At 42.8% G+C, this 24,192-nt stretch overlaps 1 protein-coding gene across 1 annotated transcript in view; it reads left to right on the forward strand.

Moving 5' to 3' along the window:
- LOC130283112 (ovostatin-like) overlaps positions 1-23,185 on the forward strand; it is a 97,434-nt gene extending 74,249 nt beyond the window's left edge. The window contains exons 26-38 of the mRNA XM_056532298.1: positions 2,227-2,403; positions 7,486-7,564; positions 7,835-7,988; positions 9,290-9,367; positions 11,639-11,798; positions 13,594-13,814; positions 14,167-14,382; positions 16,298-16,422; positions 18,285-18,375; positions 20,014-20,082; positions 20,177-20,282; positions 21,724-21,773; positions 22,849-23,185. Coding sequence (XP_056388273.1) covers positions 2,227-2,403; positions 7,486-7,564; positions 7,835-7,988; positions 9,290-9,367; positions 11,639-11,798; positions 13,594-13,814; positions 14,167-14,382; positions 16,298-16,422; positions 18,285-18,375; positions 20,014-20,082; positions 20,177-20,282; positions 21,724-21,773; positions 22,849-22,854 — 1,532 coding nt within the window. The 3' untranslated portion in view covers positions 22,855-23,185. The remainder of the gene's footprint in view (positions 1-2,226; positions 2,404-7,485; positions 7,565-7,834; positions 7,989-9,289; positions 9,368-11,638; positions 11,799-13,593; positions 13,815-14,166; positions 14,383-16,297; positions 16,423-18,284; positions 18,376-20,013; positions 20,083-20,176; positions 20,283-21,723; positions 21,774-22,848) is intronic.
- Positions 23,186-24,192: the final 1,007 nt, after the last annotated feature.

Below are 24,192 nucleotides of genomic sequence, written 5' to 3' on the forward strand. Positions count from 1 at the left end.
ACTGAAACATATAAGGGAAATTTATCAAAACCTGTCTGGAGGAAAAGTTGCTACAGTTCCCATAGCAACCAATCAGATTGCTTCTTTCATTTTTCAGAGGCCTTTTCAAAAATGAAAGAAGCGATCTGATTGGTTGTTATAGGCAACTCAGCAACTTTTCCTCCAGATAGATTTTGATAAATCTCCCCCTAACTTGAATCTCTCCCTTTGATACAATATAATTTCAACTTCTCCAGAATTTGACAAAAGCCATGGGAGGGTGTGTGCAGTCCCGTGCAGTCCCGCTCCAAAATCCTAATCTCTCATGTGCCCAGCTTTTCCCGATTCCTGCAAAACAAACCTATGCTCTCAGCTTTTCCCGATTCCTGCAAAACCTACAGTTATGTACTCAGTTTTTCCGGATTCCTGCAAAACCTACAGTTATGTACCCAGCTTTTCCAGATTCCTTCAAATCGTACACTCATGTACCCAGCTTTTCCAGATTCCTGTAAATTACACTCATGTACCCAGCTTTTCCAGATTTCTGCAAATCCTACACTCTCATGTACTCAGCTTTTCCCGATTTGCAGGAATCTGGAAAAGCTGGGTGCATGATTGTAATTTGCTGGATTCTGGAAAAGCTGGGTACATGAGTGTATGATTTGCAGGAATCTGGAAAAGCTGGGTACATGAGTGTAAGACTTGCACAAATCTGGAAAAGCTGGGTAAATGAGTGTAAGATTTGCAGGAATCGGGAAAAGCTGAGTACATAACTGTAGGTTTTGCAGGAATTGGGAAAAGCTGAGTACATAACTGTAGGTTTTACAGGAATCGGGAAAAGCTGAGAGCGTAGGTTTGTTTTGCAGGAATTGGGAAAAGTTAGGTACATGAGAGATTAGGGATTGTAAAGTAAAGTGTGTCGAAACAGTGGAGCGGGACTGCACGGGACTGCACACACCCTCCCATCAACCAATCACAGTGTCTGTGCTGGCAGCCAATCACACAGTGTCTGTGGAGCTGCCGAAGCTGTGCTGACTCAGCACTTTCATTTTCGTCTGAGGCTTGAAAGAGTTTAGGATGACAAAGCTTTTGGCTGATGCCTGACAGAGGAGGGATGAGGCAGGATGCCGTTTTGGCTGAAGGAGGAGGGAGGTACAGCTGACGGCTGATGCTGTCCTAAAATGGACACTGTACATCTAAGCCAGGACATTAGAGTACTCTGACAAAATCCATATACATTGACATATACATCCATATACATATACATGTACGCCTCTACGTGAATCAGCATGCCTGTGAACTGGCGGGGGATGCTGGGAGTTGTAGTTTTGCAACAGCTGCAGGCACACTGGTTGGAAAACACTGGTCTAGTGTGAAACATTTTAATTTTAATTTTTTAATTTATTTTAATTTTTAATTATTTGTTTATTTATTATTTTACTTAATTTTTCATTTAATTATTATAATTTTTTTTATATATGGAAAGTCACATAACAACAGCAAATAGCAACATAACAACAGAATAGTAAGTTTCTGAAGACCAGTACCTAGAGCAGTGATGCCCAACCAGTCTGTGGCTGTCCGGGCATGCTGGGAGTTTTGGTTCTGCAACAGCTGGAGGCAGGCACTAGAGATAAGCGAACTTACAGCAAATTCGATTCGTCACGAACTTCTCGGCTCGGCAGTTGATGACTTATCCTGCATAAATTAGTTCAGCTTTCAGGTGCTCCAGTGGGCTGGAAAAGGTGGATACATTCCTAGGAGACTCTTTCCTAGGACTGTATCCACCTTTTACAGCCCACCGGAGCACCTGAAGGCTGAACTAATTTATGCAGGATAAGCCATCAACTGCCGAGCCGAGAAGTTCGTGACGAATCAAATTTACTGTAAGTTCACTCATCTCTAGCAGGCACACTGGTTGGGAAAAACGGGTCTAGTGTGAAAACCTAATTATTTTCTAGATTATTCTCTATGGAAACTAATGGCTGATAATCTCATCAATTAAATTCCCCATCCACTGATGATTACGAGAGGACTGTTCTGACCCGGTCAACACAGCAAAGCTAAACAGTGTGAATATATAATTATTTTTCCGATTTTCCTTTTTTTTTTACTTTTTTAAATATGGATAGTCACCTAATAAAACAAAACACAACAAAAACAAAAAAAGAAGAATGTAATGGGAGATGAAACATCTTACGAATTGTTCCTTATTTTTTTTATTTTTATTTTTTTAACCATATGCAGGTGACACTGTAGGACTCATGGCTGCTAATCTCATCAATTTGCTGAGTCAGCCAGACGGATGCTGTGAGCAGAACCTGGCCAGGATTCTTCCCGTCGCCTTTTTGCTAAACTATCTCAATTCTACCAACCAATTAGACGACGACCTTCGTGAAAAGGCACAGAGTTATCTCAGCTCTGGTAAGTAGGACCTTCTAAAAGACATAGATCAGTGGTCTCAAAGTGTGGCCCTCCAGATGTTGCAAAACTTTAACTCCCAGCATGCCCGGACAGCCAACGGCTGTCCGGGCATGCTGGGAGTTAAAGTTTTGCAACATCTGGAGGGACACACTTTGAGACCACTGACCTAGATGGAATGAACTGACGGCAATGAACTATTAGCTGAATCCCTCAACTTATCAAGTCGAACGTTCCATAAGTGATCACCGGTGGTCAAAAGTAGTGTTGAGCGGCATAGGCCATATTCGAATTTGCGAATGTTCGCGAATATATGGACGAATATCCGTCATATATTCGCTAAATTTGCTTATTCGTAATATTCTCGTTTTAGTTTCGCATATGCGAAAATTCGCGCATGCAAAAATTAACATATGCGAAAATTAGCATATGCAAAAATTAGCATAAGCAATATGCGACAAATTCGCACACGCCAGTCTCACACAGTAGTATTAGAGCCTTCTTTACACCACACAAGCTGGAAGCAGAGAGGGGTGATCACTGTGATGTGTACTGTGAAAAATAAATAAAAAATTAAACAAAATATTCGTAATTACGAATATATAGTGCTATATTGGCGAATAAAATTCGCATTGCGAATATTCCCGAGCAACACTAGTCAAAAGAACTCGCAACTCATCGGAAGAGTTCACTAGAATGAGGATCCAGGACACTAGTGGGGGAGATTTATCAAAACCCGTCCAGAGGAAAAGTTGCTGAGTTGCCCATAGCAACCAATCAGATCGCTGCTTTCATTTTGCAGAGGCCTTGTTAAAAATGAAAGAAGCGATCTGATTGGTTGCTATGGGCAACTGGGCCACTTTTTCTTAGCACAGGTTTTGATAAATCTCCCCCAATATACACAAGGATGAAAACATTGGTTTATATACAGTGGTCTCTCAAGTTACAATATTAATTGGTTCCAGGACGACCATTGTATGTTGAAACCCAATGTATTTTGAGACCATAAGTCTATGGAAACCTGGTAATTGGTCCTGAAGCCCCCAAAATGTCATCCAAAATAGGAAAAAGTGAGGATTGAAGAAAAATAACTAGATAACTAATATAGATAAAGCAAATCCTTACATATAAAAGTAAGAAAGATCTGCTGGGAGCTGTAAATCACTGTCTATGTAGAGGACAGAAGCTTCTTCAGGGTCCTGTACAGTACACAGTGTCCTAAAAATGTAACATGGGGTCGCCTCCACCTGGTGTCCAAAGGAGCAGCTAACCCTGGGACAGGTACAGAGTAGTACAGAACATGTAATACCTCCCTGATCTGTAGGGGGCGCTACCAGACACCAGTCAGTGCATACGCTTCAGTAAGGCTGGGTTAACACCACTTTTTTGCAATACAGTTCCCATATCAGGTTTTTGATGAAAAAACTGACTCCTCAAAACCTGACTAAACTGTATCAAAATGTGTGTACAAATTTTAATACGAATAAGGTTTTAAAAATGATATCCGGTTGCATCCGTTTTTTAAGAAAAAAAAACCTATATGTTTTTAACTTTTCAATCCATTTTTTAACCCCTTAAGGACCAAGGACGTACCGGTACGTCCTTGGTCCTGCTCTGCTGATATAACGCGGGGTTACACAGTAACCCCGCATCATATCACGGTGGGCCCGGCGTCATAGTGAAGCCTGGACCCGCCTCTAATAGCGCGCAGCGTCGATCAGAGCTGAGCCGCGCGGCTAAAACCGAAAGCGAAAGTTGCCGGCTAGCTCAGTGGGCTGTTCGGGATAGCCGCGGCGAAATCGCGGCATCCCAAACAGCTCACAGGACAGCGGGAGGGCCCCTACCTGCCTCCTCGCTGTCCGATCGCCGAATGACTGCTCAGTGCCTGAGATCCAGGCATGAGCAGTCATGCGGCAGAATCATCGATCACTGGTTTCCTATGAGAAACCAGTGGTCAATGATGAAGATCAGTGTGTGCAGTGTTATAGGTCCCTATGGGATAACAATGATCAGTATAAGAGATCAGTGTGTGCAGTGTTATAGGTCCCTATGGGAGCATAAGAGATCAGTGTGTGCAGTGTTATAGGTCCCTATGGGATAACAATGATCAGTGTGTGCAGTGTTATAGGTCCCTATGGGATAACAATGATCAGTATAAGAGATCAGTGTGTGCAATGTTATAGGTCCCTATGGGACCTATAACACTGCAAAAAAAAGTGAAAAAAAAAAGGTGAATAAAGATCATTTAACTCCTCCCCTATTAAAGTTTGAATCACCCCCCTTTTCCAATAAAAAAAAAACACAGTGTAAATAAAAATAAACATATATGGTATCACCGCGTGCGGAAATGTCAGAATTATAAAAATATATCATTAATTAAACCGCTCGGTCAATGGCGTGCGCGCAAAAAAATTCCAAAGTCCAAAATAGTGCATTTTTGGTCACTTTTTATATCATTTAAAAATCAATAAGTCCTATCAATGCAAAAATGATACCGTTAAAAACTTCAGATCACGGCGCAAAAAATGAGCCCTCATACCGCCCCATACACGGCAAAATAAAAAAGTTATAGGGGTCAGAAGATGACAATTTTAAACGTATTAATTTTCCTGCATGTAGTTATGATTTTTTCCAGAAGTCCGACAAAATCAAACCTATATAAGTAGGATATCATTTTAATTGTATGGACCTACAGAATAAAGATAAGGTGTCATTTTTACCGAAAAATGTACTACGTAGAAACGGAAGCCCCCAAAAGTTACAAAACGGCGTTTTTTTTTTTTTCAATTTTGTCGCACAATGATTTTTTTTCCATTTCACCATAGATTTTTGGGCAAAATGACTGAGGTCATTACAAAGTAGAATTGGTGGCGCAAAAAATAAGCCATCATATGGATTTTTAGGTGCAAAATTGAAAGAGTTATGATTTTTTAAAGGCAAGGAGCAAAAAACGAAAATGCAAAAACGGAAAACGGAAGATCCTTAAGGGGTTAATAAAGTTTCACTTGTTTGATTGGAATTCCAAGAAAAAAACTGTGTAAAGTCAAAAATTGTATGGTGAAAACTGGATGGAACCGTACGCACATACGGTTCTGTACGGTTCCCATTGACTAACATGTTAAAAAAAAGTACAAGTTTCAATACTGTTTTTAACACGGACCAAAAAACGTGGTAGGCTACTGTTTTGGGTACGGGGAAAAACTGACACAACTGTACAGGATGCAAAAAGGACACAACCTGATGCATCTTTTGCCATACGGTTTTCAATGGAGAGTCAATGGATACGGTTTTCAATACGGTTCCGTACGGTTTTCAAATTGAACTGTATTGCAAAAATGTGGTGTGAACCCAGCCTAATATAGGTGTTTTACCAGTGAATGCCCATTCTGATTGGTCGGTTCTTCCAGACATTGACATGTTTCACAGATCTGGACTGTCCGTACATTGTATGTTGAGTCTGGTTTTAAGTTACAATGGTCCAGAAAAGGCCATTGTAAGCTCAGGGATCACTGTACAGGTACAGACAATCTTGCTACTATATGTATTGAGTGCACAGATGAGGATCCATACACAATGCTTTCACATACAGTGTTGCTTGAAGTGTCAAAATACACATTTAATTCAAAATAACCCAGAAAGGGTTAATATAGCGGGGTAGTGTGTGATCAGCAAGGACAAACATGCATACAATAAAGCAACAATGGTACTCGTATATAGTCTTTGTATATACAGCAGTGATCACTATCAACGGTAGGTGCACTACTGCATGGTCCCCACCATGAGCGTACACGTTCTGAATCAGTAAGTGCTACTACTTAGGTTACCTTGAAAATATCTGCATATGTTGTTCTTATGTATGTACAGGTGTATCAACTGGCTCCAGAAAGTTAAAAAAAATTGTAAATTACTTCTATTTTAATCCTTCCAATAATTATCAGCTGCTGAAGTTGAGTTGTTGTTTTCTGTCTGGATACAGTGCTCTCTGCTGACATCTCTGCTTGTCTCGGGAACTGTACAGAGTAGAAGAGGTTTGCTATGGGGATTTGCTTCTACTTTGGACAGTTCCCGAGACAAGTGTCATCAGAGAGCACCTAGACAGAAAAGAACAACTCAACTTCAGCAGCTCATAAGTACTTAAAGGATCAATACTTTTTAATAGAAGTAATTTACAAATCTGTTTAACTTTCTGGAGCCAGTTGAAAAAAAAAAAAGTTTTTTCCTGGATAACCCCTTTACCTACTTGTCATTTCAGGTGACTTTTCATAATAAGCTGCCGTATGTGTGTCCATGAGGAGCAGCACTATTTCTGGCTATTTTATAACTTGTATATGGAATCTTTCAGCAGATTTCTGCTCTGCAGGCTTCATCCATAATTTGCACTTTTCCCAAAGCTGGTGGGATGTTCTCCCTCCTCACCTTCCATAGACTTGTATTGCTTGTCTTGAGCATCCACCTCCACCTCCATAGACTTGTATTGCTTGTCTTGAGCTCCCACCTCCACCTCCATAGACTTGTATTGAGCTCCCATCTCCACCTCCATAGACTTGTATTGCTTGTCTTGAGCATCCACCTCCACCTCCATAGACTTGCATTGCTTGTATTGAGCTCCCATCTCCACCTCCATAGACTTGTATTGCTTGTATTGAGCTCCCACCTCCACCTCCATAGACTTGTATTGCTTGTATTGAGCTCCCATCTCCACCTCCATAGACTTGTATTGCTTGTATTGAGCTCCCACCTCCACCTCCATAGACTTGTATTGCTTGTATTGAGCTCCCATCTCCACCTCCATAGACTTGTATTGCTTGTATTGAGCTCCCACCTCTACCTCCATAGACTTGTATTACTTGACTTGCAGACACAGGACAAAGCTGAGATGATTTTAAGAATGAAATATAGTCTCACAGGAGAGAGGGGGGCTTGAGAACAGGAGAAAATAATTTATGTCTAATAAAAAGATTTATTATAAAGTTTCTTATATCCGCTTGTACTATTGATCTATGCAAAATTTGTTCAAATAACACATCGCCTACCTAAATAAGTAATGGAGCTCTGTTTTATTCAATCGTGTTCTTCTCTTTGTAGGTTATGCTCGACAACTTGCATGCCGGAGCTGGGATGGCCAATATTCTGTCTTCCGCAATTCGCATGTTCCAAATTCTTGGTAAGGGCCAAATGATACATCTACCCTAATGTCAGTGTACTGCATCAATAGGGTCAGAGTCACGGTGATGAAAAATATTAAAGACCAAAGGTTATGGCCAATTAGAGGCAACAATCTGATAGATTCCTGTGGGGATAGCTCTGCTCATTTTCCGCATTGTTTTTATTTATTTTTTCATTTATTTATTTATTTATTTATTTATATTTTGTGAATTAAAAAAAGAAAAATTGAGTTTTGTAGTAAACAGTGATGTTGTTTTTATTGTTTCAGGTTGAGTATAAACACATTCTTTGCCTTTGAGCAAACAAAGCCTTGGGCCTATATAGATGAGAGCGTCCAACAACAGACATTGCTACAACTGGGGAGGACACAGGACCTGAGTACCGGCTGCTTCAGTCCCACTGGGTCACTATTCACCGTCCAGGTAACTGGTAATATTTTACATATTCTCAACATAACATGTGACCAACTCTGGTATACTGTATGTTCCCCAGCACCCAACAGGTATTTATTACTTATGATGACCATAAGTCATTGCAGCCAGTTGCCTATGCATTTACTTCAGCTACTTTAACGTGGCGCTATGTATAACATATAAGGGTCCATATGGTCTCCAAACTGTGGACCTTCAGATGTTACAAAACCACAACATACAGCATGCCTCAGGACACATTTCATAAAAAAATATTACTGTGGGGCTCACCTACCATGACTCCCCCATGAAGATGCCATTTTTCCCTCTCGGTAGGACCACCTGCAGGTAATTGGCCCCTGTATATAAGACCTTCTGTAGGTAGTTTGTCCCCATGTGTAAGTCTCCCTGTGGGTAGTTTGCCCCTGTATATAGGACCCCTGTGTAGGTAGTAAATCCCTCCTATAGGTAGGATCCTTATGTAGGTAGTTTTCCCCCATATGTAAGACCCCATCCCCCACCCCGTAGGTGGGTTCTTTCTATAGGTAGTTTCCCCCCATGTGTAGGTAGGACCCTTCTACATGTAGTTTGCCCACTGTATGTGAAAAAAAAACATACTTACTTCTCAGCTTCCCAGCAGGCACTGGCGACTTCTCCTGCTTCTATTCTGCAGGCAGCTCCTCCTTGCGGCTACTGGGGCCGAAAACTATTCTACCTATCACTTGTGCACGTCCCAGAAGTTTCCGGCTTTTAGTCACCGCAGACATTAAGGGGGCACGGCATGACATCATGGGGGCGGAGCCGTGACATCACAATGCTCCGTCCCCTGCATCGCCTGTCATCATGCACAGAGACAGTTTGCTCTGTAGTCATGATGGTGGGGTGCCACTGCAGAAACCATGGGGGTCCCCAGCAGCAGGACCCCTGGGATAAGATGTCTGGGGTGGAGTACCCCTTTTATATATTTAATTGATCATTTATTTTACTATTTAAGTCGGATTTGTATATTTTGGATGTATTATGGAAAATAGTTTTTCGTTTCTGTGCACAATTTTATGGTAAAATAAAATGTTATTGAAAAAACAAAAAACAAAGGTGTTATCCAGAAAAAGTGCTCCTATTCCCCTCAGGTTGTGTGTGGTATTGCAGCTACGTTCCATTGAAGTGAATGGAACAGAGTGGTAATAACACACAAGAGCCTGAGGACAGGCGTGCCGCTGTTTTTGTAAGAATGCCACTATGTTATTCTAACCCTGGTTAACCCCTTCCATATATGTAGTCAATGGTTTATAATAATGTTCTTCTTCTCCTAGGATGATTATAATAATACGCTCCGCTATACAGCGTATGTGGCAAAGCGGTTACTGAAATCTAATTTATACGGAATTGGGGTGAGTAAATATTAATACTCTGATACACATAGCAGTGTATTAAGGCCTAAAGACAGAGCTTTACATTTTCCCGTTAGGTCTTGTTCACACAGCGGAATTTCCAAGCGGAATCCAGCGGCAAAATGACACTAGGAAATTCTGTTACAGCAGAGTGCCATTGGATTCTGCTGCATCCAGATTCCGGCCTCTGTAGAAAGAACTAACATGTCCATTCTTTCTGCAGAATCTGCTCTGAAACGCATTTCCGACTATAGTAACAGCGCATTTCTGAGCGGTCCTAACACCAGCATGTTCTGCCGACACCCGCTGTTTGTAGAATGTCTGCCAGAAATTTTCAAGATGGACATTCCGCAAAAATTCTGCATTGTGAACATAGCCTTGAAGTTATTCCTCTCCACCTGATAAGGGAGAACTATGTGAACTGGAGGGGGAGGGGGTCCGACTTCTGTAGCTCTCCCACAATCTCAAGAACAGAGACCAGATTCTCCTATTCAAATGGAGCGGTGGGTTGGGCATGCAGGCCTCACTCTATTCATTCTCTATGGAAGCTCCTGGAGATAGCGTTCGGCTCCCATAGAGAATGAATGGAATGTTGGCGTACATGTATGACCTAGCAATCCATTCTGATGGGAGACCTGGGTCCCTGTACAAAGAATAGGGCATAAGATGTCTGATCGTGGGGGTCCCGCCACTGGGGACCCCTGCGATCTCTGATGCGGCACCACAGACATCCAGTGCACAGAGTGAACTTCGTTCCAATGGCGGATGACTGGCGATGTGGGGCGGAGGCTCATGACATCATGGCCATGCCCCTCAATGCAAGTATATGGGAGGGGGCGTGGCGTCACGAGCCTCTGGCGCTTAGCCCAACTCTCTAATCGAACGCCGGGTGCAGCAGGGAGATCCTGGGAGTCCCCAGTGACGGGACCCCCGCGATCAGACAACTTATCCCCTATCCTTTGTATAGGGGATAAGATGTCTATGGGCTGAGTACCCCTTTAAGACCACAGATCAGGTCATCCGTTCACCCGCACTATAACCCGATATACCGTGTTACAGTGCGGGTGAACAGGAGACCGATGTGGGGTCTCAGACTGCTCAGTACAGAGCCCCGATCCTCCGAAGGTCCCCCTCTTCCAGCGCTGACTTGCGATTTGAAACGGGCCCGCCGGCTAGATTTAAATATTCATAAGTGGCGGTCACGTGAGCGCTCAGTAGGCACAAGTGCTCACGTGACCGGCGATTATGAATATTTAAATCTAACCGGCAGGCCCGTCTCAAAGCACAAGTCTCTGCGTATGGTGATCGCCCCCTGTTCCGGAGATATAGGGCTCTTAAGCCCATCTGACGGTCTGACTACTCCAGTAGGCGGGGACGGCAAACTACAGTGTGTGGCGTGTATGCGCTGTACATGGACAGGGTGTGTGCATACTTAATGGCCATGGTGCACCTGTTCACTGATAGTCCCCAGTCATGTTTCAAGGCTCTTTACAGGTCACACATTGAGTGGAAGACGAGCTACCTCCAGTAGGTAGCACTGTAGAGCAAGTTCTTTTCCTTCTAGAAACCTGGAAACCTTTTTTTTTTTTTTTTTTTTTTTTTTTATTAACTGGTGCCAGAAAATTAAACAGATCTGTAAATTACTTCTATTTAAAAAATCTTAACCCTTCCAGTACTTATCAGCTGCTGTATGCTCCAGAGGAAGTTCTTCTCTTTTTGAATCTACTTTCCAGTCTGACCACAGTGCTCTCTGCTGACACCTCTGTCCATTTTAGGAACTGTCCAGAGTAGGAGCGAATCCCTATAGCAAACTTATCCTGCTCTGGACAGTTCCTGACATGAACAGAGCTGTCAGCAGAGAGCACTGTGGTCAGACAGGAAAGAAATTCAGCAGCTGATAAGTACTGGAAGGGTTCACATTTTTAAATAGAAGTAATTTACATATCTGTTTAACTTTCTGGCATCAGTTGATTTAAAAAAAAAAAAATACTAATAAAAAAATTCCAGTGGAGTACCCCTTTAACTACTACACAAACTGTAAATATACTGAATTGTGCATTGTGTGCATTACAAGGACGCATGTTTGTCTAATGCAGTGTTTCCCAACCAGGGTGCCTCCAGCTGTTGCAAAACCACAACTCCCAGCATGCTCGGACAGCCTTCGGCTGTCCGGGCATGCTGGGAGTTGTAGTTTTGCAACAGTAAAATCCATTGCTTAGAACATATGGACTGTCCGGCTGTATCTCATACTACGTCTTACATTTCCTATAGGAAACATTGTTGGAAGGTTGCCTAAGGTGTATCCAAGCAGCGGATTACGAGACCCTGGATATATATACTCTCGCCTATGTATTCGAAGTTATAGCTCTGGCTAAACTAGACAGATGGGAAGAGGTGTACGCCATTGTGCAAGCACGGGCCATAACCGAAGGTATTGTAAACTTTTTCCTAAATGAAACCCCATGACCCTTATGCACATTATACCATCAGTCTTCATATGACATTGAGTTTATAGTGTCCTGATGAATGATGAATCTTGAAAGACCCGTTGGCTCCCCTGCCATTTCCGTATCAGTAAAAACCTCTGTCCTAAGTAAAATAACAATTATAGAAAATCTATTTTCAGAACTATTCATTGTACAGGTCCTCTGTTCCCCCCCCCCCCCCCCCCCGGGAAATAGATGAATAGATTGACAACTGGGTGTGGCCACTGTGAGACTCAAAAGTCTTGCAGGGGGGGCAACTCGAGGCTCTTAAATGCCAGAACAGTGATGAGGAGGCTGCAAAGGGTTTTGATGGAATGGGTTCCCCTGGGGCACAGTGTCCTTGCTGCTATCAGTTGGGGTACTTATGTTTTAGGATGGGGTGCAAAACCAAGACACAGGTAAATGGAATGAATGGAGACAAAGGATAGTGCAGTTTAACAGGAGACTTTTTGAGGATGGGGATATGAGGGCAAGATATAATTACAGGATATAAAGTGGGGTTATCGTCGGGATGAGATATGAGGATGGGAAATGAGGTCGGCATATGAGGTCAGGATATGAGGATGAGATATAAACACAGGATATGAGGACGAGATATGAAGACGGGATTTGAGGACGGGATATGAGGACAGGATATGAGGATGAGATGTGGGGTTGGGTTATGAGGACAGGATATGAAAACAAGATGAGGACGGGATATGGGGTTGCGATATGAGGAAAAGATATAAACACAAGATATGAGGACGGGATATGAGGACAGGATAGGAGGATGGGATAGGAGGACGGGATAGGGGGACGGGATATGGGGACAGGATATGAGGACGAGATATGAGAACGAGATAGAAGAATGAGATGAGGATGGGATATGAGGACGGGCTATGAGGACGGGCTATGAGGACGGGCTATGAGGACGGGCTATGAGGACGGGCTATGGGGACGGGCTATGAGGACGGGATATGAGGACAAGATATGAGAACGAGATATAAGAATGAGATGAGGATGGGATATGAGGACGGGATATGAGGACGAGATATGAGAACGAGATGAGGATGGGATATGAGGATGGGATATGAGGTCAGGATATCAGGACGGGATATGCTAAAGAGATATGAGGTTGGGATATAAGGATGACGTATGAGGATGATAATTTTTTTGATTTTACTATGTATCTTTTAAAATATTCATAAAATCTTGCAGTTTCCATTTTGGCCAATAGACCTAAAACTATGTACTGTACAGATAATTTCCTTTCTTCTCTGTACAGACAGGAATACAGTGTAAGGTGACACCAGTGTATAGATAACACTGGATTCACCACCATTTACAGCAGAGATCAGCCTCTATGTAGAATGACCTCTGAAAAGGTCACAGAGAATGCATAGTAGCGTCTCCAATTCATGTGAATGGGACAGCTCCTGTCTATTGTTGTGTATGGTCCATGGGTCCTGCTGTAAAGCATATCACTAAATGCAAACAAACAGTTGACGCAAGATGGAATTTACAATCAGAAAATACACTAAATATACAAAAATTTTCAGTGTTTGTTAATAAGGGAGAGAAAAAAATATATATATACACACACACACACACACATATATATATCTATTTATATTTAAGGGATACATATTGTTTGGGCCCATTATGAGAATTCCATACACATAAGAACATTTCTTAATAGAAGTCAATGTTGAATGGTTAAGATATCTTGTTTATGTACATAACACACTGTCTTACCTATAGGTGGTACAATATACTGGAGGCGTGAAAACATACTTTCAGGAAGGCCATATTATTTCTTGCCCATTGTGTACGCCTCAGCAGAGGTGGACATCACAGCAACCATGATGTTGGGTATTTTGCACGGCCCTGTTGTGAATCAAGAGAAACTCGATGAACTCGCCCAAATAGCAACGTGGCTGTCTCAGCGTCAGAACGCATATGGTGGTTACATATCCTCACAGGTATGCAGGGGATGACCGGAATACTATCGGTATATATTTTCACCTTACTTATAGGGGTACTCAACTGTTCCGAACGCTGGAGCCGGGATCTCGTGATGTCATAGCCCCACCCCCTCATGATGTAACACCCCGCCCCCTCAATGCAAGTTTATGGGAGGGGGCATGACATCCGTCACGCCCCCTCCCATGGACTTGCATTTAGGGGGCAGGGTGGGATGTCATGAGGGGGCGGGGCTATGACATCACGAGCTCCCGTCGCCGGCTCCAGTGTTCGGAACAGTTTGTTCCAAACGCTGAGCAGCGGAGTACCCCTTTAAGATCCATATTCAAACAATCATTGTCTTCTCTTTAGGACACAGTAACGTCGGTTGAAGCCATTACGGAGTATGGTCTACGGGTCTACGTTGACGACACCGATGTTAACATTTTTGTGGCTCTAGGAGATATTCAAGTTGCCCAAGCAAGTGTTACCAAAGATAACAAGATGCTGGTTCAGAGAATCCCCTTACCTGTTGAATTTGGAATTTACACAGTGACCACCTCTGGAAAAGGCAACCCCCTAATACAGGTGAGAATACAATCCAAGCCGGAGGCTGTCCGGGCGTTGAAGTTTTGAAACAGCTAAAGGTACCCTGGTTGGGAAACACTGCCCTATGCTGCGGATAGGGAATAGGTTTCTTAAATGTACAGTTCTTTGGTCTACCCCTTTCATTATTTTGTGGATCATGGGAAAACAGGAGTTCAAAAAATAATAATTATTAACACTTGTGAACACTTCCCAATCTTTCAGAAGCACAGTGCTTATGCAGATATGCCCCACAGTGAAGGTTTATGGGAAGTATTTTTTGGACTTTCCTATGAGGACTAAAGGCAAAGCTTAAAGAGTACCTGTTACTAAATAAACTTTTCTAAACTAACTCAGGCTATGTTCCTTAACTACTCCTAACACCCCTCCCGCTCTGTATCTTACCTTTCTTCTTGTTCACATTGTAAAACTACTCAGCTGGAGAAAGTGGGCGATTCCCAGCAGGCATGACATCACTGAAGCCTACTGGGGACCACTTCTGCCCTCACATCGATGCAGCGCTATGATGAATAGAAGACCTCAAGCTCTGTGAAGCAACTTTTAGTGTGTTTATCTTTCAGTGAGGTTCTGTTCAGCTTTCAGTTTGTGGAGCTTTTAGTCTGTACAGCTGCTTTCAGTGAGGCTCTATGCAGCTTTCAGTGAGGCTCTATGCAGCTTTCAGTGAGGCTCTATGCAGCTTTCAGTGAGGCTCTTTGCAGCTTTCATTGAGGCTCTTTGCAGCTTTCAGTGAGGCTCTATGCAGATTTCATTGAGGCTCTTTGCAGCTTTCATTGAGGCTCTTTGCAGCTTTCAGTGAGGCTCTATGCAGCCTTCAGTGAGGCTCTATGCAGCCTTCAGTGAGGCTCTATGCAGCCTTCAGTGAGGCTCTTTGCAGCTTTCAGTGAGGCTCTTTGCAGCTATCAATCAAGCTCAGTGCAGAGAAACACTTCCTGAGTTTGGTCTCCTGCCATTACAAGCAGGAGACCAAAATCTGTGATTTTGACCAGACGGAATGTGTTCTGGCCAAGAAGGGAGACCCCCTGGTGGCCAGAAGCATACAGCAGCAAAACTAACATAAAACTTTTTTTATGTGTGTGGAAGTCAATTACAAAAGTTATTAAAAAAAATCAGGTTTTATGACAGTGCCCATTTAAATTGCCCTTGGAATAGGGATTTGCATTTGAGTGATATGAACGTGTCAATCAACAATAACCTTTCATAGACCTCTGAGGCCATGTTCACACTACGGAATTTCCACTGGGAAATTCTGTGCAGATTCCACTTGCAGGAGAATTCTATTGATCTTAAGGACGCGTTCACACATGACGTAAATTCCACACAGAATTCCGCATGAACTTTCCGTGCTGAATTCCATCAAAATTTATTTCCCATTAACTTTAATAGGATTCCGCAATTTCATTCACACAGCTGAATTTCCGCATGTGGAATTCTGCTGCTGAAATTCTGATTTCCGTGGTCTGGAAAAATATAAGTCTGGTCTTATATCTTTCTGTATCTCGGCTGCAGAATCCCACACAGTGAAAAATCTGCACATCTGCATGAATTCTGCATCCGCATTGGTTCGGTGCGGAATTCTGCAGATGTTAAACAGATGCAGAATTAATGCGGAATCCGTGCGAAAATGTTGTGTTGCAATGCTGGTGCTGGCTGGGCAGGTGCTTCAGATGAGCTGCGGGTGCTTTGGATTCTGGCTGGCTACTAACTTTCTTGCAGTGGGCAGAGCGGCGCCCCCATCAAGAGGGCACTCTAGGCAGCTGCCTATTTTGCCTATAGGCAGAACCGGCCCTGTTCATGAAGGCTTCTCTAACTGAATCCACACAGAATATCTGTATTGTGAACAGTGCCAAAATCTGACAAGGAGTTCTGACAAACATTCACCATCTGTTTCCCCCTTTAGATCACAGCTAAATTCAACACCAAGGTAACAAATGAAGGAAGCGAATTCTCCCTGACCGTTACTACACGGACTGAATCCTGTACTGAAGGTGTAGCGCCAGTCATTTATACTGATATCTGTGCCAGGTAAGTCTCTGCGGGCACAATACTTTTTCTATTCTGAATTATTGCTTTTAAAGGGGTTGTCCAACATGAACAATGCTGTTTTGTTACAAGGTGTCCTGCTGCAAGAACACCCAGCAAATCAGCTTTAAAGAGGTTATCCAGGAATTAAAAAAACAGAGCAAATTTATTTCATAAACTGCTCCCCGTCTGTCTCCAGGTTGGGTGTGGTTCTGCAACTCAGTTCCATTGAAGTTAACAGAGCCAAGTTGTAATACCGCACACAACCTGGGGACAGACGTGGAGCTATTTTTGAAAGAAATTTGCTCTGTTTTTTTTTTAATTCCTGGATCACCCCTTTAATATGTGGGAAGACCTGGCAAGAAGTTATTAGCTCCACCACAGGAGGAAAAAAGCATTACACTAACACCAATTGGTGTCTATATAATGCAGTGGTCTCAAACTGCCGTTGGCTGTTCAGGTATGCTGGGAGTTGAAGTTTTGCAATATCTGGAGGGCCACAGTTTGAGACCACTTATCTAATGTACGGATGTGCTAGGTCCTCCAGAGCAAGAGATGCTCTTTGTAGCTGCTCTCGGTTCTGCTAAAGGATGAGGGACCTAAATAATAATTATCCTTAAAGGAGGAGTGCAGTGAAAAATAACGTATTCCCTATTCAAAGCATAGGGGATAAGTTATAGATTGTGGTGGGGTCCGACTGCTGGGACCCCTCACGATCTCTGGAACGGGGCCCTGGCAGTCTGCTGAAAGGGGCCGTTCCAACCCCTGCAGGAAGCCGCGGCTGACACCCCCCCTCCATTTATCTCTATGGGATACATGGAGGGGGTGTGACGGCCACTGCTGCATTCGGATGTTGGCACTCCCCCTTCTTCCAGCAGACTGCAGAGGCCTCGTTCAGGAGATCGCGGGAGTCCCAGCGGTCGGACCCCCCACAATCTATAACTTAACCCCTTTCTTGAGAGTCCTTTGGATAGGGTATAAGTTATCTTTTACTACAGAACTCCTTAAGTTATATTTTTGGTATTTCTTCCTTGATCTCGGCCTTCCCCAGGACATGAGTTTGATGGTTCAACTAGATTACTTTAAAAAGGTCACTATGGAGGTCTTGTTGATTTAGTTAGTTTTGTCTCATGGAAAGGCGTAAGTACTACTAAGGCTGACCTTATAGCTACTGTGGGGCCCATGGAGAAGAGAGCCCCAATCCTACTGGCTCCCATCACTTTCACAGGTCTCTCCTGACCAAATGATTGGGTGACAAATTTAGGAATTTCTGGAGGCTCTCCTGTCCTGGATGGTAAAATCCAGAATCAAAATGGGAACCCATTTTGATGTTTGTATATATATAATCTTTGTCGTAAAGACTTTACTTTGGTTACGTGAAAATCACATTGATAAAAAAAAGGTAATTGTATTTGCCAAAACCAAGTGTGTCTCATGGGAGAGGGGATGGAGGCAGGGGGGGGGGGGGGGGTGGAAGAGAGAAGATTTAGGGAGGGGGAGGGAGAAAATAAAAGGATAACAGGGGAATAGGGAGTGCATGGCAGCTCTGCTGCAGTTAGGACTGCAGAGAGGACAAACTTTTCTAGTCTTCTGAAGAGCTCCAATAAGGCTGCTTTACCAGCAGATATTTTCTTCAGAAGATCGGAGAAGCTGGGTGGCGGACAGTACACAGTGCAGAGCTCACAGTACTTCCCCAGCTTTCCCAGTCATCTGAAGAGATTATCTGTCTGGTGAAGCAGGAATATTGAAGACATGAAGAGAAGTAGCAGATGTCACTTACCGGACAACGAAGGTTGCTTAGCTAGTATTGGCTTCCAGTAATGGATAATTATCATCCCATTTCATAACACCATTTTCTTTTTTAGTTACAATGGTGACCAACAGGAAACCAACATGATCTTAATTGACATCAAGGAACTGACTGGTTATTCGACTGATCGTGGATCATTCTACAATGTGAGTGTCAGTTAATAGCGGGAACCGAGGTTAAAGGGGTTGTGCAGCGAAAAGCCAATCCACAGGAGAGGGGATAGGAGTCGGATCGTGGGGGTTCCAACAATCTCCTGAACGGGCTCTGGGTCTCTCAGAGGAGCACATGCTGGGGACGGCGCACTCTCCTTTCATTCTGTATGGGAGCCCCGAAGAGACCCGAGTGCTGCAATTCCGGTGTTCCCATAGAAATGTATGGGCCCAGGCTCTCTGAGAGGAGCACCTACTGGGGATGGCACATGCTCCTCTTAGAGAGCCGGGGCCTGTTCAGGAGATAACTGAGTATAGGGGATAAGTTATTTTTCGCTGCACAACCCCATTAATGGATGCCTCAAGGTTTGCTAATACATATTTAACTGTAAATCAACATAAAATTCATATATTTTTTAAAAGCGATTGTTAGGCTGTGTTCACACATGTGTTTGAAGCCTCCATCAGCAATGACATTAGGTTCGATGACAAGAACAATGCAGCATTCAGCGTTGCGTTCCCTACCTAAACTATGGAAACCCCAACATATCTAGTTCCCCAAAAGACTCCATTATTAGTCACTGGCACCTATGGCTGCTGTTGGCATCTATTATATCATGGATTTCACACAGTGTTGTAGATTCTGTTAATACAACCAAGGCCTTAAAGCATATCTGTCAGATCCCACAAAAAATACAAAAAAAAAACTGTGATACGTTTTTATTGTCTCTATCACCTATAGTTAACAAAAATATATCATATCATAGCTGCTCGATGTCTTTTCCATCTTGTCAAAGGGAGGGGGCATGTTCTTCTCTTGCCTGCACTATGATGACTCCTCCCCCTTTCTTACTCGTCTGACTCACTGCTCTTGGGAGCGAGCCTGGCAGCCCTCCTCTGTGACCCTTTCCTCTCTGGTTTTATGCTGTACACACACACACAAACACACACACGCAATGATTATTGGAGATTGCCGGTACTCTACCACCAGAGACAATATGGTGAGTGTATAACTTACATCTTCCTATGTCATTCATGTGTGTCCTTCAGGCAGTCCTGAAATGCTGGGACTTGTAGTTTTGGAATAGTTGGAGGTATAGTGTTTTGATAACTCTTGTATAACATTAGAGTTGCCTTCAGCTGTGTGCCTACAGCTTTTGCAAAACTACAACTCCCAGCATGCCCAGACATCCTTTGGCTGTCTGGGCATGCTTGGAGTTGTAGTTTTGTAACAGCTGGAGGCACATGTTTGGTAAAACTTTGTGTTACAGCAGTGTTGCTGCAGGCTGTGTTCCTCCTGCAGCCTTGTCAATCAGCCATCTCGTGTCCATGACTCTTGGACACACTCATGCTGCTGTGGGAATGATCAGTGTCCCAGGAGGTATGGGGAGCCCTAGGTGGGATTTTCAAAGGCAGTTTTCTTTAATAAAATGTGAAAAAAAAATTAAGAAGTATGTTAGAAATACTATTGTTTTGAAAAGATGTACAACAAATTAAAAAGTATTTTATCTCGGACAGTGCCCATTTAAACTTTGCCGCCAAGGCCTGTGCTACAATTGTGATCCATTGATTGTTTTTTTGAGAAGTTAAAGGGAATGTGTCATCAAACTCCATCTTGCTTTCTTCTCCTTCTAGATTTTGTCTGCAGATAAGATATCTGACGTTGTTTTTAAAGACAATCATGTTTACTTATACCTGAATTCCGTGAGTATCCAACATTTGCTTCTTGCCTCTTCCTTTTCTATCTCTGTAATAAATCCCAACTCCTAATACCATGTGTAACCATTACCTTATACAGCTGAAAGCTGGCATCGAGGTCTGCCACACCATAACATCGTATTTGGACATGCGGGCTCTACTCTATCAGAGCAGCACTATTATCTTACAGGACTATTATAATCCAGGTAAAGTGTCTAACTTTATATTTATGTTAAAAATGAAATATCTATATGGTTACTGCAGGTCACCATATGGAGATATAGACATTTTTGGTTACTTTCCTTACACTTTGTTGGATTATTTAGGAACCAAGTTATCGACTGTACTGAATAGTGGCTTTGTTGGATTATTTAGGAACCAGATTATCGACTGTACTGAATAGTGGCTTTCTTGGATTATTTAGGAACCAAGGTATCCACTGTACTGAATAGTGGCTTTGGTGGATTATTTAGGAACCAAGTTATTGACTATATTGAATAGTGGCTTTGTTGGATTATTTAGGAACCAAGTTATCGACTGAACTGAATAGTGGCAGTCAGGGTGGCAATGGACACCAGCGTAGTAGAGGATCCTTTGACGGGCCTAGGCTCTGCAGTTAGGAGTGTAGATAGGGCAAGCAACCTATGTTTTCTGCGGCTTCAGAAGACTGGGAATGCTGGGTGGCACGCAGTATGCGTGCCACCTAGCTTTCCCAGTCTTCTGAAGAGCCCCAATAAGGCTGCTTTACCAGCAGATATTTTCTTCAGGAGAACGGAAAAGCTGGGTGGCTGGCAGTACACAGTACAGGGCTCACAGTACTTCCCCAGCGTACACCCCCAAGACGTGTTCTGTCTGGATGTAGGTGACCCTCAAAATAATACCCCCTGATAGGCCCTATAAATCCTAGCCCAACAATTTTGGAAGTCATGTATCGATATGTAGGAACATCAATTTCTAGTCTCTGTGACTTGGAGAAACCAGAAGGGGATAGGTTGTCTTCAGAATCTTTCAGTACTGGAGCCCTAGGCTTTGGGCCTAGAACTTAAAGGGGTACTCTGGTGGAAAACATTTTTTTTTTTTTTTTTTTTTTTTTATCAACTGATGCCAGAAAGTTAAACAGATTTGTAAATTACTTCTATTATAAAATCTTTACACTTCCAGTAATTTTTACAGAGGAAATTCTTTTCTTTTTGAATTTCTTTTTTGTCTTGTTCACAGTGCTCTCTGCTGAAACCTCTGTCCGTGTCAGGAACTGTCCAGAGCAGCATAGGTTTGCAATGGGGATTTTCTCCTGCTCTGGACAGTTCCTGATATGGGCATCAGGTGTCAGCAGAGAGCACTGTGGACAAGACAAAAAAGAAATTCAAAAAGAAAAGAATTTCCTGCTAAAAAGTACTAGAAGGGTAAAGATTTTTTAATAGAAGTAATTTACAAATCTGTTTAACTTTCTTGCACCAGTTGATTTAAAAAAATAATGTTTTCCACCGGAGTACCCCTTTAAAGTAATTTTATGTCAACATAAAGATTATTACTAATGTTTTTTTCACATTTTAATAGATAGTACATTTAGTTTTTGTGGTTAGTATGAGACAATTGTGCAGTACTTCACACTGATTGATGAAATGTTTTTCTTGTTTTTATCTACAGATAAATCGGCTTATGCAGATTACTCCTACCCCTGCTCACCTTTAGTTGTGGTAAGAAAATACAGAATTTCTCCACAGTCCCTTTCCTACCTTTATAGATCCCGAAGTTCTGTAAATGATATTCAATAAAACATCTATAGGAGGGTTGGACACCTTCTGGAGGTGTCAATGTCAGTAGGCTGCCTCCATAAGCCTTGTCATTTTTGTTGTGTAGCCCAGCTTGATGGTTGGATTTACCCATAGTATTTTTTGTCAGTATTTGTAACCAAAACTAGGAGTAGAACTAACAAATAGAAAAGCAATAATGGAAAGTTCTTTGGGGGGTTCTGGACCCACTCCTGGTTTTGGCTAAATATACCGACCAATACTTTGTGTGACCCAGCTTTAGAATGACAAAAAAAAAGTCTTAAAAGGAGTAGTGCAGTGAAAAATAACTTATCACCTATCGAAAGTTAGCTGTCCGGGCATGCTGGGAGTTGAAGTTTTGCAACATGTGGAGGGTCACAGTTTGAAGCCACTGGTATAACATAGTCATCAATGCATTAATATGCAACGAAAGTGTCACAAAAGAGTACCTGTCATGATCTTGTTAAATTTTATAATCCTCCCAGTTCACTGCCTCCATCATGATAAACCACCCCTACCTTTATTTTTATTATTTTTTAGTTTTCTACCTTGATATTGCCCTGTATTTGCTGTGCAGTCTCAGTCAGATTCACAGACTGGGAAGGGGTGTTCCCCAGCAGGTGGGACATCATCTGAAACCATACAGGGGAGAACTTCCTCCCTCACACACAGCCCAGAGCAGTTCACTGTGTGAGATGAGCTATGATTGGCTAAGGCTGCACCCCCCCCCCCCCTCAGCACTCCAGACTGCATTTCCTGATTTTGAGCTCAGGAGTCCAAAGTCTGTGCAATGAAATATGCTCTAGACAAGTAGGGAGGCACCTAGTGGCAGTTTTTTTAAACACAAATAAAACATAGTAAACTATATATTCCATTTTTTTTTTTAAACAAAGTACATTAGAAAGATTTTTTATTTACCATAAAGGAGTGCAATATCAAAAATTTGTTTTAACCACAGTGCCCATTTAAAATGTCTGCCTGGTGATATTCTTTTCTCTAGGAGTAATCTTGGTGGCTACAGGATCACGTTTCAGGATATTAGACATTCTGAAACCTGTCGACTTAGTGTAGATCTAAATCCGAACTTTACAAGACCGAAAGACCATCAACAAAAACTGAGATGAACCCGGGAATATCAATACAAGAAGTCTGGAGAACTCCCAGAACGGAAGAATGATTTGCAGCATTGAGCATTGCCTATGGGTCATCTATATTAGAGAAATTGATTTAATTCAACTTTTATGGTCAAACTTTCTCCTGATAATTCTTCTGTGATCATTCTTCTGAAATAAAAGTATAGTACTTTCAGTCCACAGCATACTGTCTAACTAATCGTATGCTCCAATTATGGGCAGGAAAAAAAAAATCTGGAAATATGACATGTCTATTAGTCAGGCATGGACTGGACCTATGAGTCTTTTGGTTAGTTTTAGAATTTGGGAAAGTACACTGCTTTAAAAAATAAAGGGAACACTTAAACAACACAATGTAACTCCAAGTCAATGACACTTCTGTGAAATCACACTGTCCACTCAGGAAGCAACACTGATTGACAATCAATGTCACATGCTGTTGTGCAAATGGAACAGACAACAGGTGCAAATTATAGGCAATTAGCAAGACACCCCCAATAAAGGAGTGGTTCTGCAGGTGGTGACCAAAGACCACTTCTCAGTTCCTATGTTTCCTGGCTGATGTTTTGGTTACTTTTGAATGCTGGTGGTGCTTAGTGGTAGCATGAGGCAGAGTTTACAACCCATACAAGTGGCTCAGGTAGTGCAGCTCATCCAGGATGGCCCATCAATGCGAGCTGTGACAAGAAGGTTTGCTGTGTCTGTCAGCGTAGTGTCCAGACCATGGAGGCTCTACCAGGAGACAGGCCAGTACATCAGGAGACGTGGAGGAGGCCATAGGAGGGCAACAAACCAGCAGCAGAACCGCTACCTCCACCATTGTGCAAAGAGGAGCAGGAGGAGCACTGCCAGAGCCCTGCAAAATGACCTCCAGCAGGCCACAAATGTGCATGTGTCCACTCAAACGGTCAGAAGCAGACTCCATGAGGGTGATATGAGGGCCCGACGTCCACAGGTGGGGATTGTGCTTACAGCCCAACACCATGGTGGACGTTTGGCATTTGCCAAGATTGGCAAATTTGCCACTGGTGCCCTGTGCTCTTCACAGATGAAAGCAGGTTCACACTGAACACATGTGACAGAGTTTGGAAACGCTGTGGAGAACATTCAGCTGCCTGCAACATCCTCCAGCATGACCGGTTTGGCGGTGGGTCAGTAATGGTGTGGGGTGGCATTTCTTTGGGAGGCCGCACAGCCCTCCATGTCCTTGC

This window comes from Hyla sarda, chromosome 7 (genome assembly GCF_029499605.1).
Source record: "Hyla sarda isolate aHylSar1 chromosome 7, aHylSar1.hap1, whole genome shotgun sequence".
Lineage (NCBI taxonomy): Eukaryota > Metazoa > Chordata > Amphibia > Anura > Hylidae > Hyla > Hyla sarda.